Source organism: Euleptes europaea, chromosome 4 (assembly GCF_029931775.1).
Source record: "Euleptes europaea isolate rEulEur1 chromosome 4, rEulEur1.hap1, whole genome shotgun sequence".
Classification (NCBI taxonomy): Eukaryota; Metazoa; Chordata; class Lepidosauria; order Squamata; family Sphaerodactylidae; genus Euleptes; species Euleptes europaea.
Genome location: NC_079315.1, coordinates 58334606 through 58360633, shown reverse-complemented (window position 1 = coordinate 58360633; position 26028 = coordinate 58334606). Strand labels below are relative to the sequence as shown.

Here is a 26028-nt window from a genome sequence, read left to right as displayed (position 1 = left end):
GCATAAATTATGGCACTAGGAATCTGATGGAACAAATATTAAATATAGGGTATGTTTCTTGAATATGGTGAGTGGCACTCTACCATTTCCTCTCAGAGAACTGGAGAAATGCTCATGATGAGAAATCAGACAAAATAGGCCCTATTAGAACCCAGTCAGAGAGAGGCCTCTGTTTATTCATGCCTCACAGTAGGAGATTGCGCTACATTTGTCACACATTCTTAAAGGCTTTGAGGTTGCCCTTGAGTTGAGTTCAGATTTCTTTACGATGTGCAACATTAACGGCTTAGCTGTCATGCAACCAGCCAGGGGTTCTCAGCAAGTAGCAGTTCAAAAGATTTTTTATATATATTTAAAACATTCTGTCACACAGTCAAGACTGAAACAAGCTGTTACGTATATACAGCATACACTGTTCAGCTCTCTTTGTTTTCTGGTGGGGGAGGGCAAGGCCTCTGTTCCTGCTAGTCACATGGCACAATGTTCCAATGATCTGCACTTGTCAAAGAATAACTATTTCCCTTGAGCCAAGTTATGACATCAGTGACACTCGCCAGATATGATAGCATAGATCAAATGTGGCATTCAGAGTCAATGCCTTGTAGCTGTCTGGCCGTTCCACTTCATGTGTTGTAGTCTTTTCAGACAGAGATTAGTTTCTTTGCCTCCTGTTAAAACGATTCAAAAATAGCCCCTGTCACCAATCCTAAATAAAAAAAAAATGAGTGACAGAAGGAGAGGCATTTGATGGTTCACACAGTCCACTCTGAGTCTGGTAGAAAGAGAGGATCCTCGAGGTAAAGGTGGAACATTTCAGTACTGACTCCAGAAACCCTATATTCTGAAAGAAGAGGAAGCTTCTGTATTATTAAAGTAAGCTTTTGTTTCTTCAGTACATTATTATTATATCATTTTGCCAAGATTTTCCTCTATTGTTTTTATCTAATCATGTAAATAAATATATGAACGTTTCCATGTTACTAGATTATTCACAGTGTAAGATTCTTTGAAAAATCTACATCTGATCTCAGTTGATGTCTTTCACATTTATATCATTATCTTCAGGTAGAAATTTGGCACCTCAGAGATAACTTAAACAACATTTTTAACAAGAAGCAACACAGCAGCAATAGGGAGTCTAATGCTTATATGCTGCAATACAATACCCTTCATTCAGGCATACACATTCTCATATGCTGTTATCTGGGGAATAATTTGTTTGTGAGGAATGTTAATTAATATAAAACTGCACCAAAGTTATATTGATTGGTTCTGATAGTTCCCCGCTGTTATAAGATGAATATTCTGCTGGAGGAAGATGCCTTCCATTGGAAAAGGTATCCTAGAAGAAAGTCTTCCTCTAGTAGCAGGTGGCTCACTTCACAGGTGGGAACCAATGAATGCACCCAGCGCCTCAAGATTTAACTCAAAATACCTCAGAAATGTTTTTAACTGATCATCTTCACAGTTTTAGCAGACATCAAAATGGACAGGGTCAGTAAGAAAGTTAACTAAATCTGATATTAAAGAAAGAGATTATTGTATTGCACTTCATTTTTTACAAAGAGCCAATGTGGCGTAGTGTTAGGGCTGCAATCTCCAGTTTGGAGAATTCCTGGAGATTTGGGGGTGGAGCCTAGGGAGAACAGATTTTGGGGAGGGAAGGGACATTGGCAGGGTATACGGCCATAGAGTCCACCCTCAAAAGCATTTTCTCCAGAGGAACTGATCCCTGTGGTCTGAAGCTCAGTTGTAATTCTGGGAGAGCTCAAGGCCCCACCTGGAGGTTGGCAACCTCCAGTGTAGAGAATGGGACTGGGATTCAAATCCAACCCAACTGTGAAGCTCCCTGAGTCACGGTCTGTCAGCCTGATCTCTTTCAAAGGAATATTCTGGGGGTAAACAGGGGAGGGAAAACGTTTATTTCCTTGAACTCCTTGGAAGAAAGGCAAAATCAAAATATGATAAATAAATAGACATCTAAAACAGGAATTTGAAAGTACAAAGTTACTGTTCAAACTCAGCTGCTGTATATGTACATTTAAATTACTGGGCATACATTCAAATTTTTAAAAATAGACACTTCAACCTGGACGTACATTCAAATTTTTAAAAATAGACACTTCAAAGATCAGTTAGCAGCCCTTATATTGTGCAGTAGCATTCTTTCATTAATATGCTTCATACAAATACAAAAGTTGACTCAAACCTTTGCAGACTATCTTGAAGCAGTTCCTTTAAACCATCGATTAAATTCTAGTCTCACCTCTGAAATTCAGTGGAAATTGCTTGAGTTTGTCCCAAACTGAACCAAATGGTGGGCTTTTCTGCATACTCAACTTACTCCTGATTTTCTTGGCGGTCGACTCATAAGCATTGGAATCAGTCTGGGGTTTTCCACATGTCTGCACTTCCTCTTCATTTGCACAGTTGTGGAGTTAATTTATCTTCTTCTGCACATGCCTGAAATAATCAGGATTTTAAAAGGAGAGGGCTGTCATCATTGGTGGCATCATCAGAGGCATCACAGCACATGCAGCCCTTTTTATTTTTTTGCTCATGCCTGTCTTTGCACAGTTTCAGAGGGTAACCATGTTGGTCAGCAGTAGTACAGTTAGACTCAAGCCCAGTAGCACCTTAGAGACCAACAAGATTTTTAGGCATGAGTTATGACTCTAGAAAGCTCATACTCCAAAAATCTTGTTGGTCTCTAAGAAGCAACAGGACTTGAATTTAGCTGTCTTTGCACTGGGAAGCCTAAAAGGGGAGCAGCTCCACCACCCATCTGTTTACATACCATATGTTAAGTGCTATGTCCCTTTCAAACCACACCACTTTTCTCAGCCTCAGGGCTTTTGCATTTTTTAAAAAAAATCTGCACTAAAATATTGTTATTTCAATATACCATTGTAATGATCGGTTTAGCAAGTTATCTGAATTCCCAGCTGTCTTTCTTTTTAAGTCAGTCTCTAGCTCCTCCCCTCCAGAGAAACAACGAAAAAGGCATATTTCCAGGAGAGAACAGGCTAGAGACTTACTTTAAAAAAAAAAAATGAAAGCTAGGAATTCAAAGAACCTGCTAAACTTAAATGTTGCGTGTGTGTGCATTGAAAATAAAACCACCGGTCTTCAAGGTGGGGGAAGTAGAAGGAGTGGTTTGGTAAGTGGGCTGGAGGTGGAAGTGGGTTGGAGTGGACATGACTAACAGAAAACTTCTCCAACAGCAACAGAGATATTTAAATTAGTTAGGCTCCAGTGACAATACAGTAATGTTGAACAACCACTGTGTTTTCTCCAAGGCACACTGGTGTATCTGTTCTTTAATACCAAATAAAGCTGAAGAAAATTCTTACACTGTGGCCCACTATAGATCCCCACATGAAAAATGAACTCCAATTTATTTCCATACACATCATGAGGTCCCTCTCTGACTTTATTTAAAAGATACCTAATGATTACAAGTCTGTACGCATTTTTAAAAGCTCGCGCTCCAGACAAAAGAAAACCCATAGAAACTTTACTCATGGAAAAAAAAGGCAACTCAAAATTGCCTTCCAGATCTTTATCAGGTAAAATTGGTCTCAAAAGAACCATAAACAATGCGGGGGGGGGGGGGGAGAAGCAAAAACTAGAGGCACGAAAATGTGTGTGGGAATCAGGGGATAAATCAAAGCAGGATGGGACCAAAACCAACCAAAACACACCATGCAGAAAAGCCCAGTGTGAAAATATATTTTGTACCCACCCAACATCCATTAAATTCAATAGACTTAACAGAATGTGATATTGTACCCCCAAATTTCAAACTCAAATGGCATATCTTTGCATTTTCCTCACAGAAAAAAATAATATAAAGCTGAATTTATCAAGGTTGGTTTTTTTTCTGTATTGAACTTCTACACTGCTCACTGCTATGCCCACCAACTTACCCCGCCTCTCCTGCTTTCCCTCTGTTGTACCAGTTAACACTTCATGTCTGAAACAAAATAGGTCGCCTGTCAATGCAGCCTGTCTTTTCAAGGTAGCCTGTCAATGTAGTGTTTGCTGAAATGATACCTCCACTCCATTCCTTGGGTTGCCAGGTCCCTCTTTGCCACCGGTGGGAGGTTTTTGGGGCACAGCCTGAGGAGGGCAGGGTTTGGGGAGGGACTTCAACGTCATAGAGTCCAATTGCCAAAGGGCCCATTTTCTCCAAGTGAACTGACCTCTGTCAGCTGGAGCTGTAATAGCAGGAGATCTCCAGCTAGTACCTGGAGGTGGGCAACCCTACCTATTCCTTTTTAAGATTATGCTGCTAAAGTTCATAATCTATGGCGACTCAGTGGCTGGCTACTGTGGCGGTTATTTATTGAATGTTGACTCCAGTTTTGGACTTAGTGTTGTTTCTCCGTGAACGCCAAGCTTTTAAGCGACACAGCGGTAGGAAATGGAGATGAGTAAACACCTCAGAATAATTGCCATGCCTTATTTCACCCAGAGGTGTGAAAACACATTCCCGCTGCAGTAGCAAAGGTGAGTGGCAAGGGAGGAGATGGGGAAAGCATCCACACACCCTGTCCCTTCTGTGCTCACTGCTTCGCCCATCTGCCTCCCCCCTTTCCCTCTGTTGCACCAGAGCAGAAGTGCTGACACAACAATTACAGCAAAAGAACAAGCAAAGCCTCCGCCCTCAGCTTAGCTCTGCCTCCTCCCTTCCACGGGAACACTCTGTCCACAGCCAGCCCACAATTTCCCCATGAGCCAGATTTAAGAAGGCTTTGTTTTTAAGAAGGTTTTGGCTCATGGGGGGGAAGGGGGGAATGGGAACCAATCAAGTTGTGCCTGGACTGGTCATGCGGATGGTCCCAAATTCGGCGGGGCTTCCCGCTGACCACATGGGGGAGTATCCCTGGGTGGAAGCAGCCCATAACAGCATGCGATGTCCCCTGGTGGATCAGACCAAAGGTCCCCTCCAGATCCTTCCGGAAAGCCCACAAGTAGGATACGAAGGGCCTCCCCTTCCCTCCCTTCACCCTCCAGCCGTTGGTTTACTGTCTCTGAATCTGGAGGTTCCATTTAGCTATTGTGGCAAATAGTTGCTGGTAGATCTACCTGCATGTTTAGCGGTGACCAGTATACTTCATACAGTACTCTCATGGCTACGTTTCTTAAAATGTGAAGCTTCTTTACAACTTTACATCTGTTTCTTTTCTGCATCTGAGAACAGAAACCATGTAATCTAGCAATTATCCATGCCTCCCACAGGAGTCCCTCTCGGTTTGGATTGCTGTTAGCAGCATATAGCAGCAGTGTTGTTTACAGCTTTGTTGGTGGTGTTTAAATGCCATGCTTTGAAGAACTGTGGATATTTTCATTTCTGTTCCACTGGCAATGTTACCATACCTGCTTCACATATAATGAGCCAAAGACAAATGTGGACTAATGTGCAGATATATTTAGTACGCCATCGAAGTAATTTTGTTCGTAGTCAGCTACTGACTTTAGGGGGAAAGTTTTTAAAAAAACTTTAAAAAAACTTTCACATTGAGTGCCCAACATCTAAGGCCATGACCCCAACAAATTATGCACACACATGGGCAAGAACAGTGAACACAATTTGAATATGACTGTTTCACGGAGTGATTTTACACTGGTTTGGCATCCAAACTAGGGTGGGCTTTTTTGGAGTATCCACATAATATCATCCCCTAATTGTCTACTTCCCATGTTTTCCTCTACTTTGCTCTGAACTTTCCCAAATCTGATATGATCTTTTTAGAAAGAATGTAGTCAAAGCTTATTTGCATGTCAAATAAGCTTTTCATGTCAAAGGAGTGCATTTTGATAGCCTCTCCCACCTCATTACTATTTTCCTTGCCGATGCTCTCTGCAGCCACCTTTTACCCACTCCCACCTCCATTGGAGAACGTTTTTCTAATTGGTAACTGCTATATCACTGTGGTGTTATAGCATTATTACGATCTATTGGCATCTATCTACCAGTGCTTCTGAATTACTAGCTTTAATTTTCTTTCTTTCTTTCTTTCTTTTTTGCAAAGTTAGTTGTTAGTAGTTTTGGTTGCAGGGATATAAGGAGACTAGATCATGGTAACAAACCGTTATAAATGGGGACCCACAAGGACTTGCAGGAAACATTTCATTTTCCCTTCCCCCACTATTTCCTCTCCCTTTCCTGCAGCCCCCAAAGCCTTTCCCCTTTTCCGGTTTCTTTCTCTCCTTCCCACCAACAGCCAACTTACATTTATCTGCCCCTTGGTCTTCAGCTTCCCCCCACAAGTAGCCTCCCCACACTATTTCCTCTTTCCCTCTTCCTGGCAACCCCCATATCCTTTCCCCTTTCCCTGATTCATTCTCTCCCTCTCAGCCATTCACAAGCCTGCCTTTTATCTACCTCCCATCTTCAGCTATATTTATTATATATTTACTTCATCCATACCTTACATAATTTCCCTTTCCTCCTTCTTATCTGCACAGCAACCCTGTATGGTTGGTTAGGCTGAAAGTATGTGACTAACCTAACATTACCCAGTGAGCTTCCACAGGAAGATGGGGTCTCCCAGGCCCCACTCTGAAGTTCTAACAGCTACACCACACTGGCTTTCATTGGATGGCTTCTGTTTAACAGTAGCAAGCAGCTAGGTCTAACAGAGTAGTACAAATCAGGTGATATCAAGGCACCCAGTGGTTGCTGCCACACCTAGGGTTGCCAACCTCCAGGTGGGAGCTGGAGATCTCCCGAAATTACAACTGAACTACAGATGACAGAGATCTGTCCCCCTGGAGAAAATAACTGCTTTGGAGGGTAGACTCTGGCATTATGTTCAGCAGAGACCTCTCTCCTCCCCAAACCCTGCCTTCCTCAGACTCCACCACAAAATCTCCAGGAATTTCCCAACCTGGAGCAGGCCACCCTAAAGTCTGGCCCTAAATTCCCCCCCCCCCCAATGGCCAAAGTAGGTCTGGAAAGGGCTCTGCCCCCTCCCCTTTGCTTTTACTGACATAGCTAAACCTTAGAATGCTGTGATTACCTAGCAACAGCCACTGAGGAAATCCATTGCTTAACATTACAGGCACCCCTTTTATCATTTTGGGGGTTTTTAAGCCCCAAACGTTGTTGGGTTTTTTTGGGAGTTTTTTGGATTTCACATTTTTCTGCAATCTTGGGGCCCTTTTCAGGTTTGTAAAGATCTGTCTTGCCCGTTCACAGCCCCGTCACCAGATTTAAGTATCCAAAGATGAGGTCAACTTCACTTTTGAAATATAAAATGAGTGGGGACCTGCAAAAAGGGTGCTCATTCTCCAGCTAAAATTTTCTCTTGCAAAATAGGCACAGTGTTTGGACAAGCCACAAAGTCAGCAGAAGGGCAAGATGGAAGTATTTGGCACCCCAGAAGACAATAACTTTCATTCTCATATATTTTGCATATAAGAAATCTAGGTATCGGCTACACATACAAGGATTGCCTTCTCATACAAGGATTGCCTTTTCATAAAAGAAAAAGGCCATAGATTTCATAACATATGTGTTTTCCCTGACATTGTCACAAGCTAAGATTGTAGTCCCCTTACCTTCATTTTATCTTTCAGAAAATGAATAAAGCCACTGGTCTGAAACGTCATGGGGTGGTAATCTATGATGCAAATGGCTTGAAGAACTTCTGGGAAGAAGTCATTGAAGTACACACAAAACAAAAAGAAGTAGAAGATTCCCGCTTAACCAAGAGTGCTTTGAATAAGTGAGTAATTTTTCAAGCAGGCTATTTGGCAAAGGTGTGTTATTGTATGATTTAAATTTGACTGTTAACATTATTGCATCACTGATTTTGTAATCTCCAGACCAAAGTAGCTCATTTTAAGACTGCATAGTTTTTTAGAAAACATTCCCATATCAACAAGGCCATCCTAAGCAAAGTTACACCCTTCTAAGTAGGAGTGTGCAATCAGATGTTGCCAACACAATGAAATGTGTTGTGCAGTGAGCACTGTAGTGAAAAACTGTGCAGTGAGCACTGTGCTGCCCCAGCAGAACGCGAAATGTTACATAGAAAATGTTTGTAGTAGTTAGCCCTTTAAGACTTAGAATCATGGGAAATGTAGTCCAGACCAACACTAGGTCAGATGTGTCTGAACTGCACGCTAATTGGCTATCAGAGCTTCTTCTTCCCACAATTCCTTCTGGCCCGGGTAAATTGAAATCCTTTGTTCTACCAAGACTGAGTCAGAAGAGGAAGGAGGCTCCCAATTCATCTGTTTTTTCACAGACTCTAGATATGTTCTGCATCTACTTCCTGTTCAGCGATGTGTGAGTTGAGAGATTAATCCTTATGCATTTATATGAAGAAATAATAAAGATGTAATATTTTGGACATTAAGAGTTCTGTTGTCACTACTCAAAAGGGGCCTGGGGGCCGAGCTCCAGGCGCTGGACGAGACAGTGAAAAAACAGTGACTATTAAGAGCCTATGGATATTTTGGATTTATACAGACAGACTGTATCAACAAACTTTATAAACTTGCATGCCTGCTCTGCAAACTGTTTCAGCCCATGCAAACGGCTTGGATTTTAAAAGGACATTTTTCCTGTGCTTGAAGCTGGTCTAGTCTGCATGTGAATTGCAAGGAGATTGCCTATTTGCATTTGTATATGTCTCCAGCTTACCCTCTCCAACTAGCTGAAGAAAGGGTGGGAAACACAGATCTCCCTGCAGTTTGAACAGTTTAAAAGGTTTTAGTCTGCATGCTCCTGTTTTGCAATGTCTACAGCATTCAGCTCACTTCTCCTCTAAGTAACTCCTGGCCTTTAACCTAGCCCACAAGGACATTAAGGCAGGAAGTCTCTGGTTCCCTGAAAGCAAAGCACGCCACAGTCACTGGAGCCCCATACAGCTCAGACAGCTAACGAGGTCCAAGCACCAGACGGCTAACCCTTTGCAAATCAGGAAAAGCTCCCTGTTGTAAGTTGGAGTATAAGAGGCCAAAAGACAACCAGGGAGTGGGGAATCAGGATCCCAACATCAGCATAGAAGGAAAGTTTAGGATCATCACCACCTAGTGCCAGCCCAGAACAACTGAGGCCCGGCAACCGACTCACCCAAGCAGACCAGAACAGCGCCACCTGGTGGACGGCAACGGTACTGCGCCCCCAGAGAGGACAGCACCACCTGGAGGACAGGATGTCCACCAACGTTGCAGCCGTGGGAGCTGACAACCTCCAACCAGGAGACGAAAGCCTGATCGTGGGTCCAGATGGAGCAGACAGCAACCAGTCCACCTCTGCAGCAGCAACAAATCAAATGCACGGAACGACCTCAGTGCATCGGATGCCAATGCTCTCAGCCAAGATGAGAGACTGTCTGTTGAGCCAAAAGGATGAGCTTCGCGATAAGGCGGAACGCGCATGGCAGAAGGCGCAACGAGAACTACAGAAAGACACTACTAGCTGCAGCGTAGAGGAACTGCGCGGCCTTCAGGCCCGTCGTGTACAGCTGTACTCACAGTGGTGGGGGAACGAGGATCGAATTTCGATAATCCTGGCCCAACTGGGCTCAGAGGAGGCACCACAGTTCAAGGATCAACGGGAGACCCGAGAGAGATTCCTCGAAGGCGCTGCACAAGACCTAGACGTCCGCATTAAGGCAGCAGAAAAGGGGAACTCGACCACACAGCTCTCCTCTCCACCATCACACCTGGCATCAGTGAAAGACATGCCTTCGACAGCCCACTCCCTTGTTTCTTCAAAACGGCAGTCTTCCAAGGCCCTCTCCCACGTTTCTGGAGGTACCCGCAAGTCCGGGGCCTCTGTCGCCTCGAAGGTTTCTTCCCATGCTGCTAAGGGCTCCCACAGGTCAAGACCTGCCACCTCTAAGGCCCGTTCTCACGTTTCTGGGAGCTCCTATAGGTCAGGATCAGACGCTAGCCTGGCATGCATAGCGCTGGAAGCCAAAGCTGACGCGGCAGCAGCCGCCAAACGAGCAGAGTTTGCCAGGAAGGAAGAAGGCGTGAGAAGGGAAGCGGCATTGCAACAAGCGGAGTATGAGGTTCAGCAAGCCAAACAACGAACAGAGCAAGCCAAACAACGAGCAGAGCAAGCCAAACAACGAGCAGAGCAAGAGGTTCGGCAGACCCAACTCCGTGAGGAGCAAGAAGCTTGCGAAGCCAGACAACGAGCGGTACAAGAGGAACGAGAAGCGAGACTACGGACGTTAGCTCGGGAAGGTGAGGCCGCAGAATTGGAGGCCCGGGCTCGGACCTTCGATTTGGCAGCGCGGCTGGATCTGGGTTTCCGGCCTGAGGAGCTAGAAGAAGAGGATACACAGCACCGCGTGCTGTCCTTCGTACAGGAACAGAATGCTCTCATCAGCGTACCAGTGGACATCAGCCAACTCACCGCTCCCGCACCCCAGTCATCCGCTGCTCCTGCAGCTCAGCCACTCAAGTCACCTGTCGTTCCTGCAGCTCAGCCGCTCCAGTCACCTGCAGAACAGAAAGCTCTCATCGGCGTACCAGGTGGGTCCGAACGCAAGGCAGATATCAGCCAATGGGCTTTGAATCCAAATACTGCAATGTTTGCTCCCACTGTTCCTGCACCCCAACCATCTGCTGGGCCCGCAGCTCAGCCACTCCAGTCACCTGCCTTTCCTGCGACTTGGCTCACTGCTCAGTATCCCACACAGCTCATTCATGCCGTTCCACTCCCAGACCCTACCCGCCTCGCCCAGTACAGTGGCAGCTACCTGGGATCACGCAATCTCAGGAAGAATTTGTCCGAGCAGGGTGTGCAGAAGTTCACAGATCGCGTGGAAGACTACTTCTTGTGGAAGGTCATCTACCAGAGGGTCACAGGGGAGATGGGATTGCGAGCAGATGAGGAGTTAACGCTCTTGATCGCATGGCTGGGGCCAGCTTCTTCGGATGCAGCCAAGCGACTCTATGCAGCGCACGTCGAGAACCCTGAAATGGCACTCAGGACAGTGTGGCAAAGGCTTGACGAACGCTATGGCAGACCTACAGACATCGAAAACGTTTTCATGCGGAAACTGAAGGACTTCCCTAAACTGACTTTGAAAGACACTCCCAAACTATGGGACCTACTGGATGTCCTGCTGGAGGTGGAGGCGGCCAAGAAGAATCCACAGCTGTCCGGTCTCGTGTGTTTGGATCAATTCAGCGGACAGGACAGGATTATTGACAAGCTGCCTCTCTTGCTGCGAGAGAAGTGGGGCACAGAAGTGGCTACCTTCAAGGTGAACAACAATAATACCTACCCCCCCCCTTTTCATTTCTCGTTGACTTCATTAGGAGGACAGCGAGAGACAGGACTGACCCTCACACTGGTTTGGATAAACTCTACGGCGAAGCTCATGAAGAGAAGTTGGCGTCCAGAGACACGAAAGTCAAGGCCACTATCTCTGTGCAGAAGACGGAAGTCTCAGCTGCCACGCTGCGACCTAAGACGGAGAGGCCTGTGGGAGCTTTCTGCCCACTGCACAAGAAGCCACATTCGCTCAATAAGTGCAGAGAGTTCGGGCAGAAAGGGCTGGACGAGCGGAAGGCTCTGGTGAAGGAATACAGATTGTGTTACAAGTGCTGCGAGTCTAAGGACCACTTGGCTAGGGACTGTCCAATCAGCATTCTGTGTTCGGCCTGTGGCAGCAACAAGCATCCCACAGCTCTTCATGCTGACCTCATCTTGTCACAACACCCTATGATGGGCACCACCACACAGGCATCACTGGAGCCTGCAACGGGTCTCCCTGCAATGGCGACGCCAGTGACTACTGCCCCTACTCAGGACAATGCTGTTAGCACCCAGTGTACTCGTATCTGTGGTGCTCCAACGAAGCAGAGAACCTGTCATCAAGTGTGCCTTGCTAGAGTTTTCCCCACGGAACGCCCTGACGAGGCTGTGAAGATGTATGTGGTGCTCGATGGGCAAAGTAATCGTTCGCTAGCCAGTCCTGCATTCTTCCAGCTCTTCCACCTGGATGGTGATGAGATACAGTACACCCTCAAAACGTGTGCTGGTGTCCAGCTCACGGCGGGGAGGACAGCCAGTGGATTCCAGATTGAAGCACTGGAAAGTGGTGCTCAGTTCCATCTCCCAACGCTATTAGAATGTGATGCGCTACCAAATGACCGCGGACAGATTCCCACACCAGATGTCGCACTCTGCCACCCTCATCTGCGGCCTATTGCTGACCACATACCTGACCTGGACCCCGAAGCGCAAATCCTGCTGTTGCTGGGAATGGATTGTTCTGACCTGTTCTTATGCCACGAACAAGTCAGAGGTCCTCCCGGCTCTCCGCATGCTCAGAAGTTGGAACTGGGATGGGTTATCATGGGGAACGTGTGTGTGGACCGCCTCCAAACCCCAGCCACCGTCAGCATCTTTGCCACAAACATCCTGGACAATGGCCGTGCTCCTCATGGGAAGCCATGCCCGGATCATTTCACAATCACTGAGAAAAGTCTCTATATCTTAGGCTACACAGTATTCCAGGTGACCAAGGGCGACAATGAGCCAGCCTTGCCCATTGAAGACAAACAGTTCCTGAAGCTGATGGAGTCAGACCTCGAAAAGAATAAGGAAGGAAGTTGGGTCGCACCACTCCCCTTTCGAACACCCAGACAGCCCGACCGGCCCGAGACGAGGTATGACCTCTTAGCCCCAGATCAGGATACTGACGTGAGGCCCGAAGTTTCCTGCATGCGGACTGAAGCGAGGACAGGACTCCAGTTAGGGACACAACGTTTCCACCGCTACTCCACCTGGGCAGCGCTCGTTCGGGGAGTAGCCCGCCTGATCCACTTTGTCCGCCACAGAAACTCTGAGACAGTGTCACCAGACGAACGACACCACGCAGAATGGCTGATTCTGTCAAGCATACAGCATCAGGCCTACTCAGAGGAAATCAGGTGCCTTGAGAGCAGGAGAGCAATCCCGAAGACCAGCACCCTCGTTAAGTTAAATGTTTACCTCGACGACGAGCTGTTGAAAGTGGGTGGGCGTTTGAACAGAGCGGACCTAGCCTCAACAGTAAAGAACCCCATCGTCCTTCCAGCACGGCAGCATATCACCATCCTTTTGGTGAAGTATTATCATGAATCAGTCCACCACCAGGGACGGCATTTCACAGAAGGCGCCGTCAGAGCGGCTGGACTATGGATTGTGGGCGCGAAACGATGCATAGCAGCCATCATTAGCCAGTGCGTAAAGTGTCGCAAACTCAGAGGGAAGCATCAGCACCAGCTGATGGCAGACTTGCCAGCGGATCGACTCAGCATGGACCCTCCCTTCACCAACGTAGGGCTTGACGTCTTCGGACCCTGGAACATAGTTGCACACAGGACGAGAGGAGGACAAGCTTGTAACAAGCGATGGGCAGTGCTTTTCACGTGCCTGAGCATACGAGCTGTCCATATTGAAGTGGTCGAGTCCTTGGATGGTTCCAGCTTCATTAATGCCCTCAGACAATTCTTCGCTGTGCGCGGACCTATCAAGATGCTCCGTTCCGACCGTGGCACAAACTTCGTGGGAGCCTGCAGAGAGCTGGGGATACGAGGGACTGCAGACTTTGATCCAGCCCTCAGCTCCTACTTGATCTCCCAGGACTGTACATGGACATTCAACCCACCCCATGCATCCCACATGGGAGGTGTATGGGAACGCATGATAGGAGTAGCACGTCGCATCCTAGATTCCATGCTGATGGGAACTCAGTCACTCTCCCACGAAGTCCTAACTACTCTTCTGGCAGAGGTTGCTGCCATCATCAACGCCAGACCCTTGGTTCCGGTTTCCTCAGATCCTGACCACCCAACGGTACTGACACCAGCCACCTTGCTGACGCAGAAGACTGGAGACTGGCCAGCACCCCCAGGGGACTTTGTCGCTAAAGACTTGCACAAGCAGCAATGGCGACAGGTTCAGGTGCTAGCTGACACCTTCTGGAAGCGATGGCGACAAGAATACCTCCCACTTCTGCAAGGCCGCCACAAGTGGAAAACCTCTACACCTGATCTACACGAGGGAGATGTGGTCCTGTTGAAAGACAAGGAAGCTCCTCGGAATGCATGGCCTATGGGACTTGTAGAGAAGGCCATACCAAGCGCAGATGGGCGAGTTCGCAAGGTCGAAGTACGCGTCATCAAGCCAGATGGCGCCAAGACTCTTCCCAGACCAATCACTGAAGTGGTGCTTTTGTGCGCCAAAGAATAATTCCGGTGAATCCTGTTAGACCGTGTGCATGTTATTTGGATATGCAACCTAGTTGTGTGTAGTATTGTATAATCCCAGTTAGACTTGTATATTAACCATAGTATGCATGCAGTTAGTGGAATTCATAAGAATTCCAGGCGGGGAGTGTGCTGCCCCAGCAGAACGCGAAATGTTACATAGAAAATGTTTGTAGTAGTTAGCCCTTTAAGACTTAGAATCATGGGAAATGTAGTCCAGACCAACACTAGGTCAGATGTGTCTGAACTGCACGCTAATTGGCTATCAGAGCTTCTTCTTCCCACAATTCCTTCTGGCCCGGGTAAATTGAAATCCTTTGTTCTACCAAGACTGAGTCAGAAGAGGAAGGAGGCTCCCAATTCATCTGTTTTTTCACAGACTCTAGATATGTTCTGCATCTACTTCCTGTTCAGCGATGTGTGAGTTGAGAGATTAATCCTTATGCATTTATGTGAAGAAATAATAAAGATGTAATATTTTGGACATTAAGAGTTCTGTTGTCACTACTCAAAAGGGGCCTGGGGGCCGAGCTCCAGGCGCTGGACGAGACAAGCACTGTATTACTGAGACATTTTCTATGCATACATGAAAAAGCTGAACATGGCACATGGAAAGCTGCTCATTATAACCACACCCATATTGCTTAGATACTTCCTTAGCTTTTGGGTTGTTTTTTCTTTTGGAGTACCGTAAATAGAAACCTTAATAGAATTAATTTCCTTAATGTCATTTCCATTGTATGTATTATATGAATTTTCCTACTAGTCAGCCATTATACATCATCCAGAGAACTCCCAGAGGAGAAGGCAGCATGTATCTATAATGAGAGCATTTCCCCAGTTGTTTGACTCCTCTGGAATCTAGTAATGTCACCAGGTTTCACACAGATGATGAGCTATTCCATTACTATTCTCTCTGTCCCATGCCAGACAGCCAGAGAGATACCTATGCTAAATTAATACAGGACAAGTGTTGTGGTGATGAAAGAAAGGACACAGCTCTGATATCACTTGAATGATCTAGAAACATTTGAGAAGACTGGCTAGAACTTTGCTTGTAATATTTCTGAGTCCACAGATTAAAAGTTAGCAGAATGAGGAATGGGTTAAAACTTCTTCAATATGAGCAGCAACTAAAGCAACAGTCTCTATGCCTTGTTCTAGAACTGACTAAAGTCAAAAGATTTTAGGGCAATTCCTCAAACTATCTGTTCCCTAACACAGTTAAATATAAGTGAGTAATGCTTCTAAATTATAAATTCTATCACTACATTGCTGATGTCAGTGAATGTTCCTTGTCCACAGGCTCCGAAGTGAATGGGCCCAAAGGCTGGAAGGGCGAACAAGGATGCTGCAGACCACCAAAAAACTAAAAGGACAGAATACCCTTTTGTCAATTGACACATTTCAGCACAAAACAGTGTTCTAAATTACTGCCGAGATGTAAGTAGTGTGATGGCTCCAACCCATTTGTGTAGGTAGAATGATACATCTGCTCATGCAAGGGGGGGCATTTCCGCTGATTCCCCCTTCTTGCTGCAGCTCCCAGTGCCATACCCTTCCCAATGGTCTTCTGAACATCCAAATCTGCATTTCAGAGGATGCCAAAAGTAAGGGGGGAGTAGCAGATATGCTTTCCACAAGTGCAGCTCTACTCATGGCCCTATGGATCCAACCCAGTTTCTTTGGCTAGCAGTGACTGGTTTTGACTTTAGATACTCCATTATAAATTAGAGCAATAATTAAGATGAAATATACATTGCAAATGAACTTGTATAGTAAGAAAGATATGAGATTCCAGTTCATGCCTTTTTTCCATATCAGTCTAATTTAGGTAACAGCAAAATGATATAGATTGACTCAGCAAAGGTTGAAGCCTTCCTCCAGCATAAGTGGGTCTTCCTCTGGAATAGCTCGTTAGGCAGGAGGAAAGTTTCAGTCTTTGCTGAGACAAGTGGTAAGATACAGGCCATTGACAGTTCAAATATTCTGATAAACATTATGGTACTAGTTGGAGCAAACAAGTCTTTTTGACTTAACAAGGAGTCTTTCTTTGGTGAAGCAAGCCTTTCTCAAATAGAGCAAGTCTCCTTCTACTAGAACAAGGATTCTCAGGAGAATCACTGGATCCAACATGTATTCTATTGTTATGATCTTGCACTAAAAAAATAGTTTGACAGCCTCTTGCATTTTTTCCAGGTGATAGCTGTTATTTATGATGAAAAAAATGGAAGATCATTAATAATTACATCCTCCAACAATGTACATGGTGCTTAAACATGGCCAAGAAGAACACTAGTATGCAGAACTATTTCCTTGTATTCCTCAAAGGTTTTGCAAATGAGTTGAAACTGAAATACTTCCAATTCTGAGAAAATCAACAACCTTCTTGCAGGTCTCTACTGGGAATAGTAACATTTTCCCCAGATTTGTTTTTTTGGGTTTAACCCCCTTACTGCTCCCAAATGAATTTTAGTGAAAAGTATTGTCAGATAACAAGTCTTTTTGAAATTTGGATGTGGGGGAGGGAGACCTGCCCAGATCCTGAGGTTTCCTATTTTGGGATCTACTGTCTGCAAGTCCATTTTAAATGTACCAATTTTTGTCTTCTTGCCTAGTAAGGAAAGTGGTTCTAGATATACTGTATAGATCTAGATTAGGGTTGCCTCCCCTCCCCAAACCCCTCCCTCCTCAGGCTCTGCCCAAAAAACCTCCCACCAGTTGCAAAGAGAGACCTGGCAACCTTAATCTAGATGGACAAAAAAACCATCTGTTTCAAAATAATATAAACTACAACCCAACAGTAAAAAAAAAAAAAAAAACACAATTATATTACAACCTAAATTGAACCTCTCTGTAGCATTCAAAACTAAAAGGGAAAAGAGAAAGAAAGACTAAGAGGTAGAGTAACAGATGGCCAGGCCCCAAACAGGAACAAGAGTGGGCAGGAGAGGGGGGAGATAGAGATGGCCTATGGCCAAGAGATGCAAAGATGAGGAAGACTTAGCAGTCTGAAAGACCCAACTATATATTTTCCTATGGGCTTCTAGCAACTGTGGAAAGAAACAATCCTGAACTTCAGTGAACAAAATCTGCATGTAATAGGCACCTCCCTTACAAATCTTTACAAGTGTGAATAAAATGACCAATATAAAATAACATGAGGGAGGGTTTAAAAAGAATATAAGAAGACCCCTAGTAAAACAACATTTAATACCCAATCAACCTCTCACCAGAGCCAGCACACTCACACCTCATATAGGCAATTTTAGCAATAAGGTTTAATGCACTGCTGTCCAAATCAAGTTTGAATGGTGTCGCTAGCATGTACTAGGAGGGGGGGATGATAAAATGGCATTGGACAAGGGATCATTACTTGCTTAGTGCTTTTAAAAAACCCAGAGGAAATAGAATGGTTGGAATGGATTAGATAAAAAATTAAAGTCCAGAATGTCTTTGTAAGTGAGCAGGGAAATAGAAGCCTGGCAGTGAGACAGCAATGCAATTTGTCATCAGAGTCATGGAAAGAGATGCAGAATGCCACTTGCCAGCCTGAGTTAAGTCATCCAAAACTCATTATGAGACACATGGTTTTTAAAGGCATGGTTGTTTTTCTTGGAAATCTTCAATACGTACACAACTTACATGTGTTTATGTGAGAGTGTACTGTGCCCTTCTTAAATAAAGTATTATAGACAGCAGTTGAGTTTTGGTTTCATTTTTCATTCGGTCTCTCCTTGCTAGAGTTGCCAGGTCCCTCTTCACCACCGGCGGGAGGTTTTGGGGGTGGATCCTGGGAAGGGTGGGGTTTGGGGAGGGGAAGGATTTCAATGCCATAGAGTCCAATTGCCAAAGTGGTCATTTTCTCCAAGTGAACTGATCTCTATTGGCTGGAGATCAGTTGTAATAGCAGGAGATCTCCAGCCAGTACCTGGAGGTTAGAAACAAACAAGGCAGCACGGAGGCGAATATTCAAGTCCTATATATCTATCTATATATCTATACACACACACACACACACACACACACATATATATATATATATATATATATGAGTATTCACCCACTAATATAGTGTATGTTTTTTGTGAGAGCCTCTGTGCTGCCTTGTTTGTTTCTAAGCTTCGCTGTTGCAGCATAGGTTATTGTTGGTTAGTACCTGGAGGGTGGCAACCCTACTCCTTGCTGATGGTTATGGATGGCATGACTCCACTAGACATGGAGCATTTTGTCAATAGTGTAAGTGGAAACAGAGAGCCTTCTTCTCAGGCACCGTAAGTGAATAGCCTTTGATAGGGAAGGCATTCTATATTTTACTAAATCCAATCTGCTCTCAAGTGTTCAGGTTTAGCAGTGTGAGGAAATAAAGCTTTAGAAAACTGAAGCGTAGTGATGGGAGGACACCTTGAAGAGGAACACTCTGCGGCAGCTGGCCTTCACGCTGACGAATGCGGAGGGCCCGTTTATATGACAAATTTAAAGTTATTCTACTGTTGTGTTGTTTCCAGGGAACTCGCAATGAGGAGGGAGATCTCTGCAGACTTCTCTACACCTTCATACAGATTGTAGGATGCCTTGAGGGAAAACATGACAGCCGTTAAATCATTTTAAAAGCTGTTAAGGTTTGTAGTGTAAATGTGCCAAGAATCACAGAGCTAGAAGGAAACTAAAGGTCATCTAACTAATTACTCAGGAGAACAAGAAACATACGCTAGAAAGAGAGTTACGTTCTCTGGCCATTGTTTCCTACTAAGCACTAATATCAGCAAGGAAAACTTGTGCTGAATTGAGATCTTGAGTTGAATCTTATTGTTCCCTTCCATTAAGTATGGATTTATCCATTGGGGGAACACTACTTCCATGAGGAAAAAGTTGAAAGAAGACATTCTTCCAATAGAAAATAGTTTCAGCGGGTAGTGGTGTTGGTCTGCCGGAGAACAGCTAGATACAAGTCCAATAGCACCTTGGAGATATCTAACAAAGGGAGCCTTGACTCTCAAAAAAGTTCATAACCTGAAAATCTTGTTTGTCTCTAAAATGCTACTGGACTCGTATCTAGTTGTTCTTCTGGTGGAAGGAATCCTTTTCCAATGGAAGGAGTCTTCCTCCAACAGAAAATTCTTTTACTTTGTAAAAGGGAACATGGACCACTGGAACCAACTTCTTGTTTTTGTTGCAATAAATTACATGTTTAGTTGGCAAACACTGATTACATTACTTACTTCCCCATCGCTACACACTTGTGCACAAACACAGCCAGGTTTGTGCAGGTAGTAAACTCACACAAAGACATTTTAAAGAAGAGTAACATCCATGCCAATATGTAGATGTCATAATGATACACTGCTCCCTTTCTTGTGGTGCAAAATACTGCTTTTTTGACAGGTCTTAGAAAAGTTCATCAAGGTGTTTCATATCTAATAAGTAATAATGAGGTGTATTCAACCATATATAGACTTTGTGAGGCAGGACTGTCCTATTTCCATATCCCAGAGCAGTCCACTGAGCTCCCCACCACACCCCAAAAGTTGTTTCTGGAGATCGGCAGTAACAGCACCCAGGCAAAGTGGGGATTGCAGTGGGAACAGGAATTAGTGGAAATAGCTGCCCCCTCCCACCCACCCCAAAAAACATGTGTGCCATTCAGTCTTTGGAAATGTATGGCTGGGTAGATGTGGTAATCCATTTAATATAAATAAAAATTATTTCTTATTTAGAATAGTTTTAATAAGTTGTATCAACTTTGTATTGCTTAGGCTCAGCGAGAAAGCTCATGCATCATGGATGAATGCAAGCCCCTGATTGCAGATGGACTCAAAACCCCTAGAGGATAATCGCTAGTCAGATGGCTCCCCAAGCACTGACTTTACAATTTAGATCTCTGAGTTGGCTGACAGATATGAAAAATTACTTATGCTGTAAACAGACAACCTACTGTTAGGAACACTGAAGAGTCTCTTGAGCATTATTTATTCTTGCAAGTACACAGCATACATTTCATTACTAATCAAGTTCTTCATAATGTTCATTAGAGACAGGTGCATGGCTACAACTAATGTGAGGGCCTAAATGGTACTCATTGCTAATCAGAATGAAGCTCCTGAGATTTTTGAGTGCATGCAGATTAGACAGGAATCTTTAACTTCCAACATATAAACAATAGAATGAACATACGACATTTCCATTCCATAATTTATATCAAAGCCTTAAGATGTTTTTAAAACAGGGATGACCAAGTGGTTGTCACCTCATTGCTCTATTTTCAGTATTCAGGAAATTTCTTATTTCTTGATAAATATTATGGAGCCCCGTGGCTCTTTGAGGTTCAAATGTACCTATTTAAAGCATAAATCATCAGGACAGCTTGCAAGAGCTCTCAGACTTCTCCATTCTTAATTTCCAAATAATTCCAAGCATGTTTGTTTCTTCTAGGTTGAGGGCCCAACAGATACAGCATGGCAGTTTGGTATGTTTAAATACAACCAGATGGTTCTTCCATTCACCTCCATTATGTGTGCGTGTGTTAAGTGCCATCAACTCACTTCTGATTTATGGTAACCCTAAGAATTAATGTCCTCCAAAATGTCCTATTGATAACAGCCTTGCTCAGCTCTTGCAGACTGAGGGCCATGTCTTCCTTTATGGAGTCAATCCATCTTATGTTGGGTCTTCCTCTTTTCCTGCTGCCTTCAACTTTTCCTAGCATTATTGTCTTTTCCAGTGACTCCTGTCTCTTCATAATGTGACCAGAGTATAATACCCTCAGTTTAGTCATTTTAGCTTCTAGGGAGAGTTCAGGCTTGATTTAGAGTTGCCAGCCTCCTGCTATTACAACTGATCTCCAGCCGGTAGAGATCAGTTCACCTGGAAAAAATCGCCGCTTTGGCAATTGGACTCTATGGCATTGAAGTCCCTCCCCTCCCCAAACCCTGCCCTCCTCAGGCTCTGCCCAAAAAACCTCCTGCGGGTGGCTAAAAGGGACCTGGCAACCCTAGCTTTATTTGATCTAGAACCCACTGATTTGTCTTTTTGGCAGTCCACAGGATCCGTAAAACTCTCTTCCCACACCAACTATGCCTGTGGTATTTTGAAGCATTTTTATTTTTATTTATTTTTTATTTATCCTTTTTGCTAGAGGATGAATACGTATGTGTATGTGGCTGTAATGGGGACCTCTTTGTGCTTTTTTAATTTTTAAAAGCTTGGTTTCTTTTTATGCATTACATGTACAGAGATAGACAAAGTTTGTACATTTCCCCCTCCAGTGCTAAAGTACACATGGGTTCCAGGATCCAAAGGGTTTACACACATGCAAGGGGATCGTATGGGGCTCCAGTGCAGAAGATGGAAGTCTCAGCTGCCACGCTGCGACCTAAGACGAAGAGGCCTGTGGGAGCTTTCTGCCCACTGCACAAGAAGCCACATTCGCTCAATAAGTGCAGAGAGTTCGGGCAGAAAGGGCTGGACGAGCAGAAGGCTCTGGTGAAGGAGTACAGGTTGTGTTACAAGTGCTGCGAGTCTAAGGACCACTTGGCTAGGGATTGTCCAATCAGCGTTCTGTGTTCGGCCTGTGGAAGCGACAAGCATCCCACAGCTCTTCATGCTGACCTCATCTTGTCACAACACCCTACGATGGGCGCCACCACACAGACGTCGCTGGAGCCTGCAACGAGCCTCCCTGCAATGGCGGCGGCAATGACTACTGCCCCAACTCAGGACAATACTGTTAGCACCCAGTGTACTCATATTTGTGGTGCTCCGACGAAGCAGAGAACCTGTCATCAAGTGTGCCTGGTCAGGGTTTTCCCTACAGAACGCCCTGATGAGGCTGTGAAGATGTATGTGGTGCTCGATGGGCAAAGTAATCGTTCGCTAGCCAGTCCTGCATTCTTCCAGCTCTTCCACCTGGATGGTGACGAGATACAGTACACCCTCAAAACATGTGCTGGTGTCCAGCTCACGGCGGGGAGGACAGCCAGTGGATTCCAGATTGAAGCACTGGAAAGTGGTGCTCAGTTCCACCTCCCAACGCTATTGGAATGTGACGCGCTACCAATGATCGCAGACAGATTCCCACAACAGATGTCGCACTCTGCCACCCCCATCTGTGGCCAATTGCCGACCACATACCTGACCTGGACCCCGAAGCGCAAATCCTGCTGCTGCCGGGAATGGATTGTTCTGACCTGTTCTTATGCCACGAACAGGTCAGAAGACCTCCCGGCTCTCTGCATGCTCAGAAGTTGGAACTGGGATGGGTTATCATGGGGAACGTGTGTGTGGACCGCCTCCAAACCCCAGCCACCGTCAGCATCTTTGCCACGAACATCCTGGACAATGGCCGTGTCTCTCATGGGAAGCCATGCCCGGAACATTTCACGATCACTGAGAAAAGTCTCTATACCTTAGGCTCCACAGTGTTCCAGGTGACCAAGGATGACAATGGGCCAGCCTTGTCCATTGAAGACAAACAGTTCCTGGAGCTGATGGAGAAGGACCTTGAAAAGAATAAGGAAGGAAGTTGGGTCGCACCACTCCCCTTTCAAACACCCAGACAGCGACTACCCAACAACTGCGAGCAGGCACGGACACGACTCCTCACACTGCGCAGGACTTTAGCACGCAAGCCGGACATGAAGGTTCTTCATGGACAAGATGCTAACAAATGCCCATGCTGAACTCGCACCACCACTGAAAGAGGGAGAAGAATGCTGGTATCTTCCCTTCTTTGGAGTGTACCACCCACAGAAACCTGGTCAGATCAGAGTAGTGTTCGACGCCAGCGCACAGTTCCAGGGTTTCTCACTAAACAAAGTCCTCCTCACAGGACCAGACCTGACCAACAGTCTGATCGGTGTTCTCATGTGCTTCAGGAAGGAAGCGATAGCTTTAATGGCCGACATTCAGCAGATGTTCTACTCCTTCCTCGTTAGAGAGGACCACCGCAATTATCTGTGCTTCTTGAGGTTCAGTGATGAACAGCACAACCAACAAATTTCAGAGTATCGCATGAGAGTGCACGTGTTTGGAAATGGGTCATCTCCAGCTATTGCCAACTATGGTTTACACCAGACGGCAAAGCTGGGGGAGACAGAGTTTGGCTCCGAAGCTAGACAATTCGTGGAATGGGACTTCTACATGATGGATTGAAGTCTGTATCTACTCCAGCCGAGGCCATCGACCTATTAAAGAGGACGCAGAAAATGTTGGCTGTGGCTAACCTTAGATTGCACAAGACTGCATCTAACTGTATGCAGGTGCTACAGGCCTTCGACCCAGAGGATCGGGCAAAAGGTATGAAGGACCTGGAATTTGGTACCAACATGTCCCTCATCCAGCGCAGCTTGGGGTTGAGTTGGGACATCATAAAGGACACTTTCACCTTTCACGTACCGGGACACGAGAAGCAGTTCACTCGGCGAGGCGTCCTCTCAACAGTGAACAGCCTGTTTGACCCCCTGGGGTTCACAGCACCAGTGACCATCCAAGGGAGGCTTTTTCTTCGTGCGCTTTCCCTGGGAACGAAGGACTGGGATGAACCGCTTTCCCCCGATCAGATCCAGGAGTGGCAAGCTTGGCGAAATTCCCTTCACAGCCTGCAGGAAGTGAACATACGCCGCCCCTATGTGCCAACTTCGCCTGCCAGCGCCACCTGCAGGGAACTACTCATCTTCTCAGATGCATCTACTAAGGCCATAGTGGCCATTGCATACCTAAGAGTCACCGACAAGGAGAGTCATATCCATGTGGGCTTCATCATGGGAAAGGCAAAACTGGCCCCATGTCAAGGACACATCATTCCCAGATTAGAATTGCGCGGGGCCGTGCTGGCCGTAGAATTGGCAGAGCTCCTAACTAAAGAGATAGGTCTCGAGCTCACAGTCACCACCTCCTACACAGACAGCAAAGTGGTGCTGGGCTACATTCATAACCAAAGCCGGAGGTTTTACATGTATGTCGCCAACCGAGTGGAGCGAATCAGGAAGTCCACGGAACCAAGCCAATGGCGCTATGTGTCCACGGACCTGAACCCAGCAGATCACGTGACCCGGTCAATCCCAGCATCATCACCGGCAAAGTCTATGTGGCTGACAGGCCCACAGTTCCTTCGGGATCCAGACAGCCCCAAACGGCCCGAGACGAGTTATGACCTCTTAGCCCCAGATCAGGATACCAACGTGATGCCCAAAGTCTCCTGCATGTGGACTGAGGCAAGGATGGGACTCCAGTTAGGGACACGTTTCCACCACTACTCCACCTGGGCAGTACTCGTTCGGGGAGTGGCCCACTTGATCCACTTCGTCCACCACCGAAACTCTGAGCCGGTGTCACCAGACGAACGACATCACGCGGAACAGCTGATTCTGTCAAGCACGCAGTGCCAGGTCTACTCAGAGGAAATCAGGTGCCTCGAGAGAGGGAGGGCAATCCCGAAGACCAGCACCCTCGTTAAGTTAAACGTCTACCTCGACGGCGATGAGCTGTTGAAAGTCGGTGGGCGTTTTAACAGAGCGGATCTAGCCTCAGCAGTAAAGAACCCCATCGTCCTTCCAGCATGGCAGCATATCACCATCCTTTTGGTGAAGTATTATCATGTATCAGTCCACCACCAGGGACAGCATTTCACAGAAGGTGCCATCAGAGCGGCTGGACTATGGATTGTGGGAGCGAAACGATGCATAGCAGCCATCATTAACCAGTGCGTCAAGTGTCGCAAGCTCAGAGGGAAGCATCAGCACCAGCTGATGGCAGACTTGCCAGCGGATCGACTCAGCATGGACCCTCCCTTCACCAACGTAGGGATCAACGTCTTCGGACCCTGGAACGTAGTTGCACGCAGAGCGAAAGGAGGACAAGCTTGTAACAAGCGATGGGCGGTGCTTTTCACGTGCCTGAGCATAAGAGCTGTTCATATTGAAGTGATCGAGTCCTTGGATGCTTCCAGCTTCATCAGCGCCCTCAGACGATTCCTCACCGTGCGCGGACCTATCAAGATGCTCCGTTCCGACCATGGCACAAACCTCGTGGGAGCCTGCAGGGAGCTGGGGATATGAGGGACTACAGACTTTGATCCAGCCCTCAGCTCCTACTTGATCTCCCAGGACTGTACATGGACATTCAACCCACCCCATGCATCCCACATGGGAGGTGTGTGGGAATGCATGATAGGAGTAGCACGTCACATCCTAGATTCCATGCTGATGGGAACTCAGTCACTCACCCACGAAGTCCTAACTACCCTTCTGGCGGAAGTTGCCGCTATCATCAACGCCAGACCCTTGGTTCCGGTTTCCTCAGATCCTGACCACCCGACGGTACTGATGCCAGCCACCTTGCTGACGCAGAAGACTGGAGACTGGCCAGCACCCCCAGGAGACTTTGTTGCCAAGGACTTGCACAAGCAGCAATGGCGACAGGTTCAGATGCTAACTGACACCTTCTGGAAGCGATGGCAACAAGAATACCTCCCACTTCTGCAAGGCTGCCACAAGTGGAAAACATCTACACCCGATCTACACGAGGGAGATGTGGTCCTGTTGAAAGACAAGGAAGCTCCTCGGAATGCATGGCCTATGGACTTGTGGAGAAGGCCATGCCAAGCGCAGACGGGCGAGTTCGCAAGGTTGAAGTACGTGTCATCAAGCCAGATGGCACCAAGACTCTTCCAAGACCAATCACTGAAGTGGTGCTTTTGTGCGCCAAAGAATAATTCCGGTGAATCCTGTTAGACCATGTGCCTGTTCTTCTGATATGCAACCTAGTTGTGTGTAGTATTGTATAATCCCAGTT

General features: G+C 46.1%; 1 protein-coding gene across 1 annotated transcript; it reads left to right on the top strand.

Moving 5' to 3' along the window:
- The first annotated feature begins 776 nt into the window (after nt 1-776).
- FAM240C (family with sequence similarity 240 member C) lies at nt 777-15667 on the top strand. The gene is made up of 3 exons (XM_056848992.1): nt 777-873; nt 7588-7736; nt 15544-15667. Exons 2-3 carry the CDS (start codon nt 7591-7593, stop codon nt 15665-15667), a joined length of 270 nt encoding a protein of 89 aa, XP_056704970.1. The 5' UTR covers nt 777-873; nt 7588-7590.
- The last annotated feature ends 10361 nt before the right edge of the window (nt 15668-26028 follow it).

What these genes read in the sequence shown, in the direction of transcription:
- FAM240C (XM_056848992.1), top strand. Translation starts at nt 7,591, where the DNA reads ATGAATAAAGCCACTGGTCTGAAACGTCATGGGGTGGTAATCTATGAT. An exon ending in ACCAAGAGTGCTTTGAATAA is followed by an intron (nt 7,737 to 15,543) that starts GTGAGTAATTTT and finishes CCTTGTCCACAG; the next exon opens with GCTCCGAAGTGAATGGGCCC.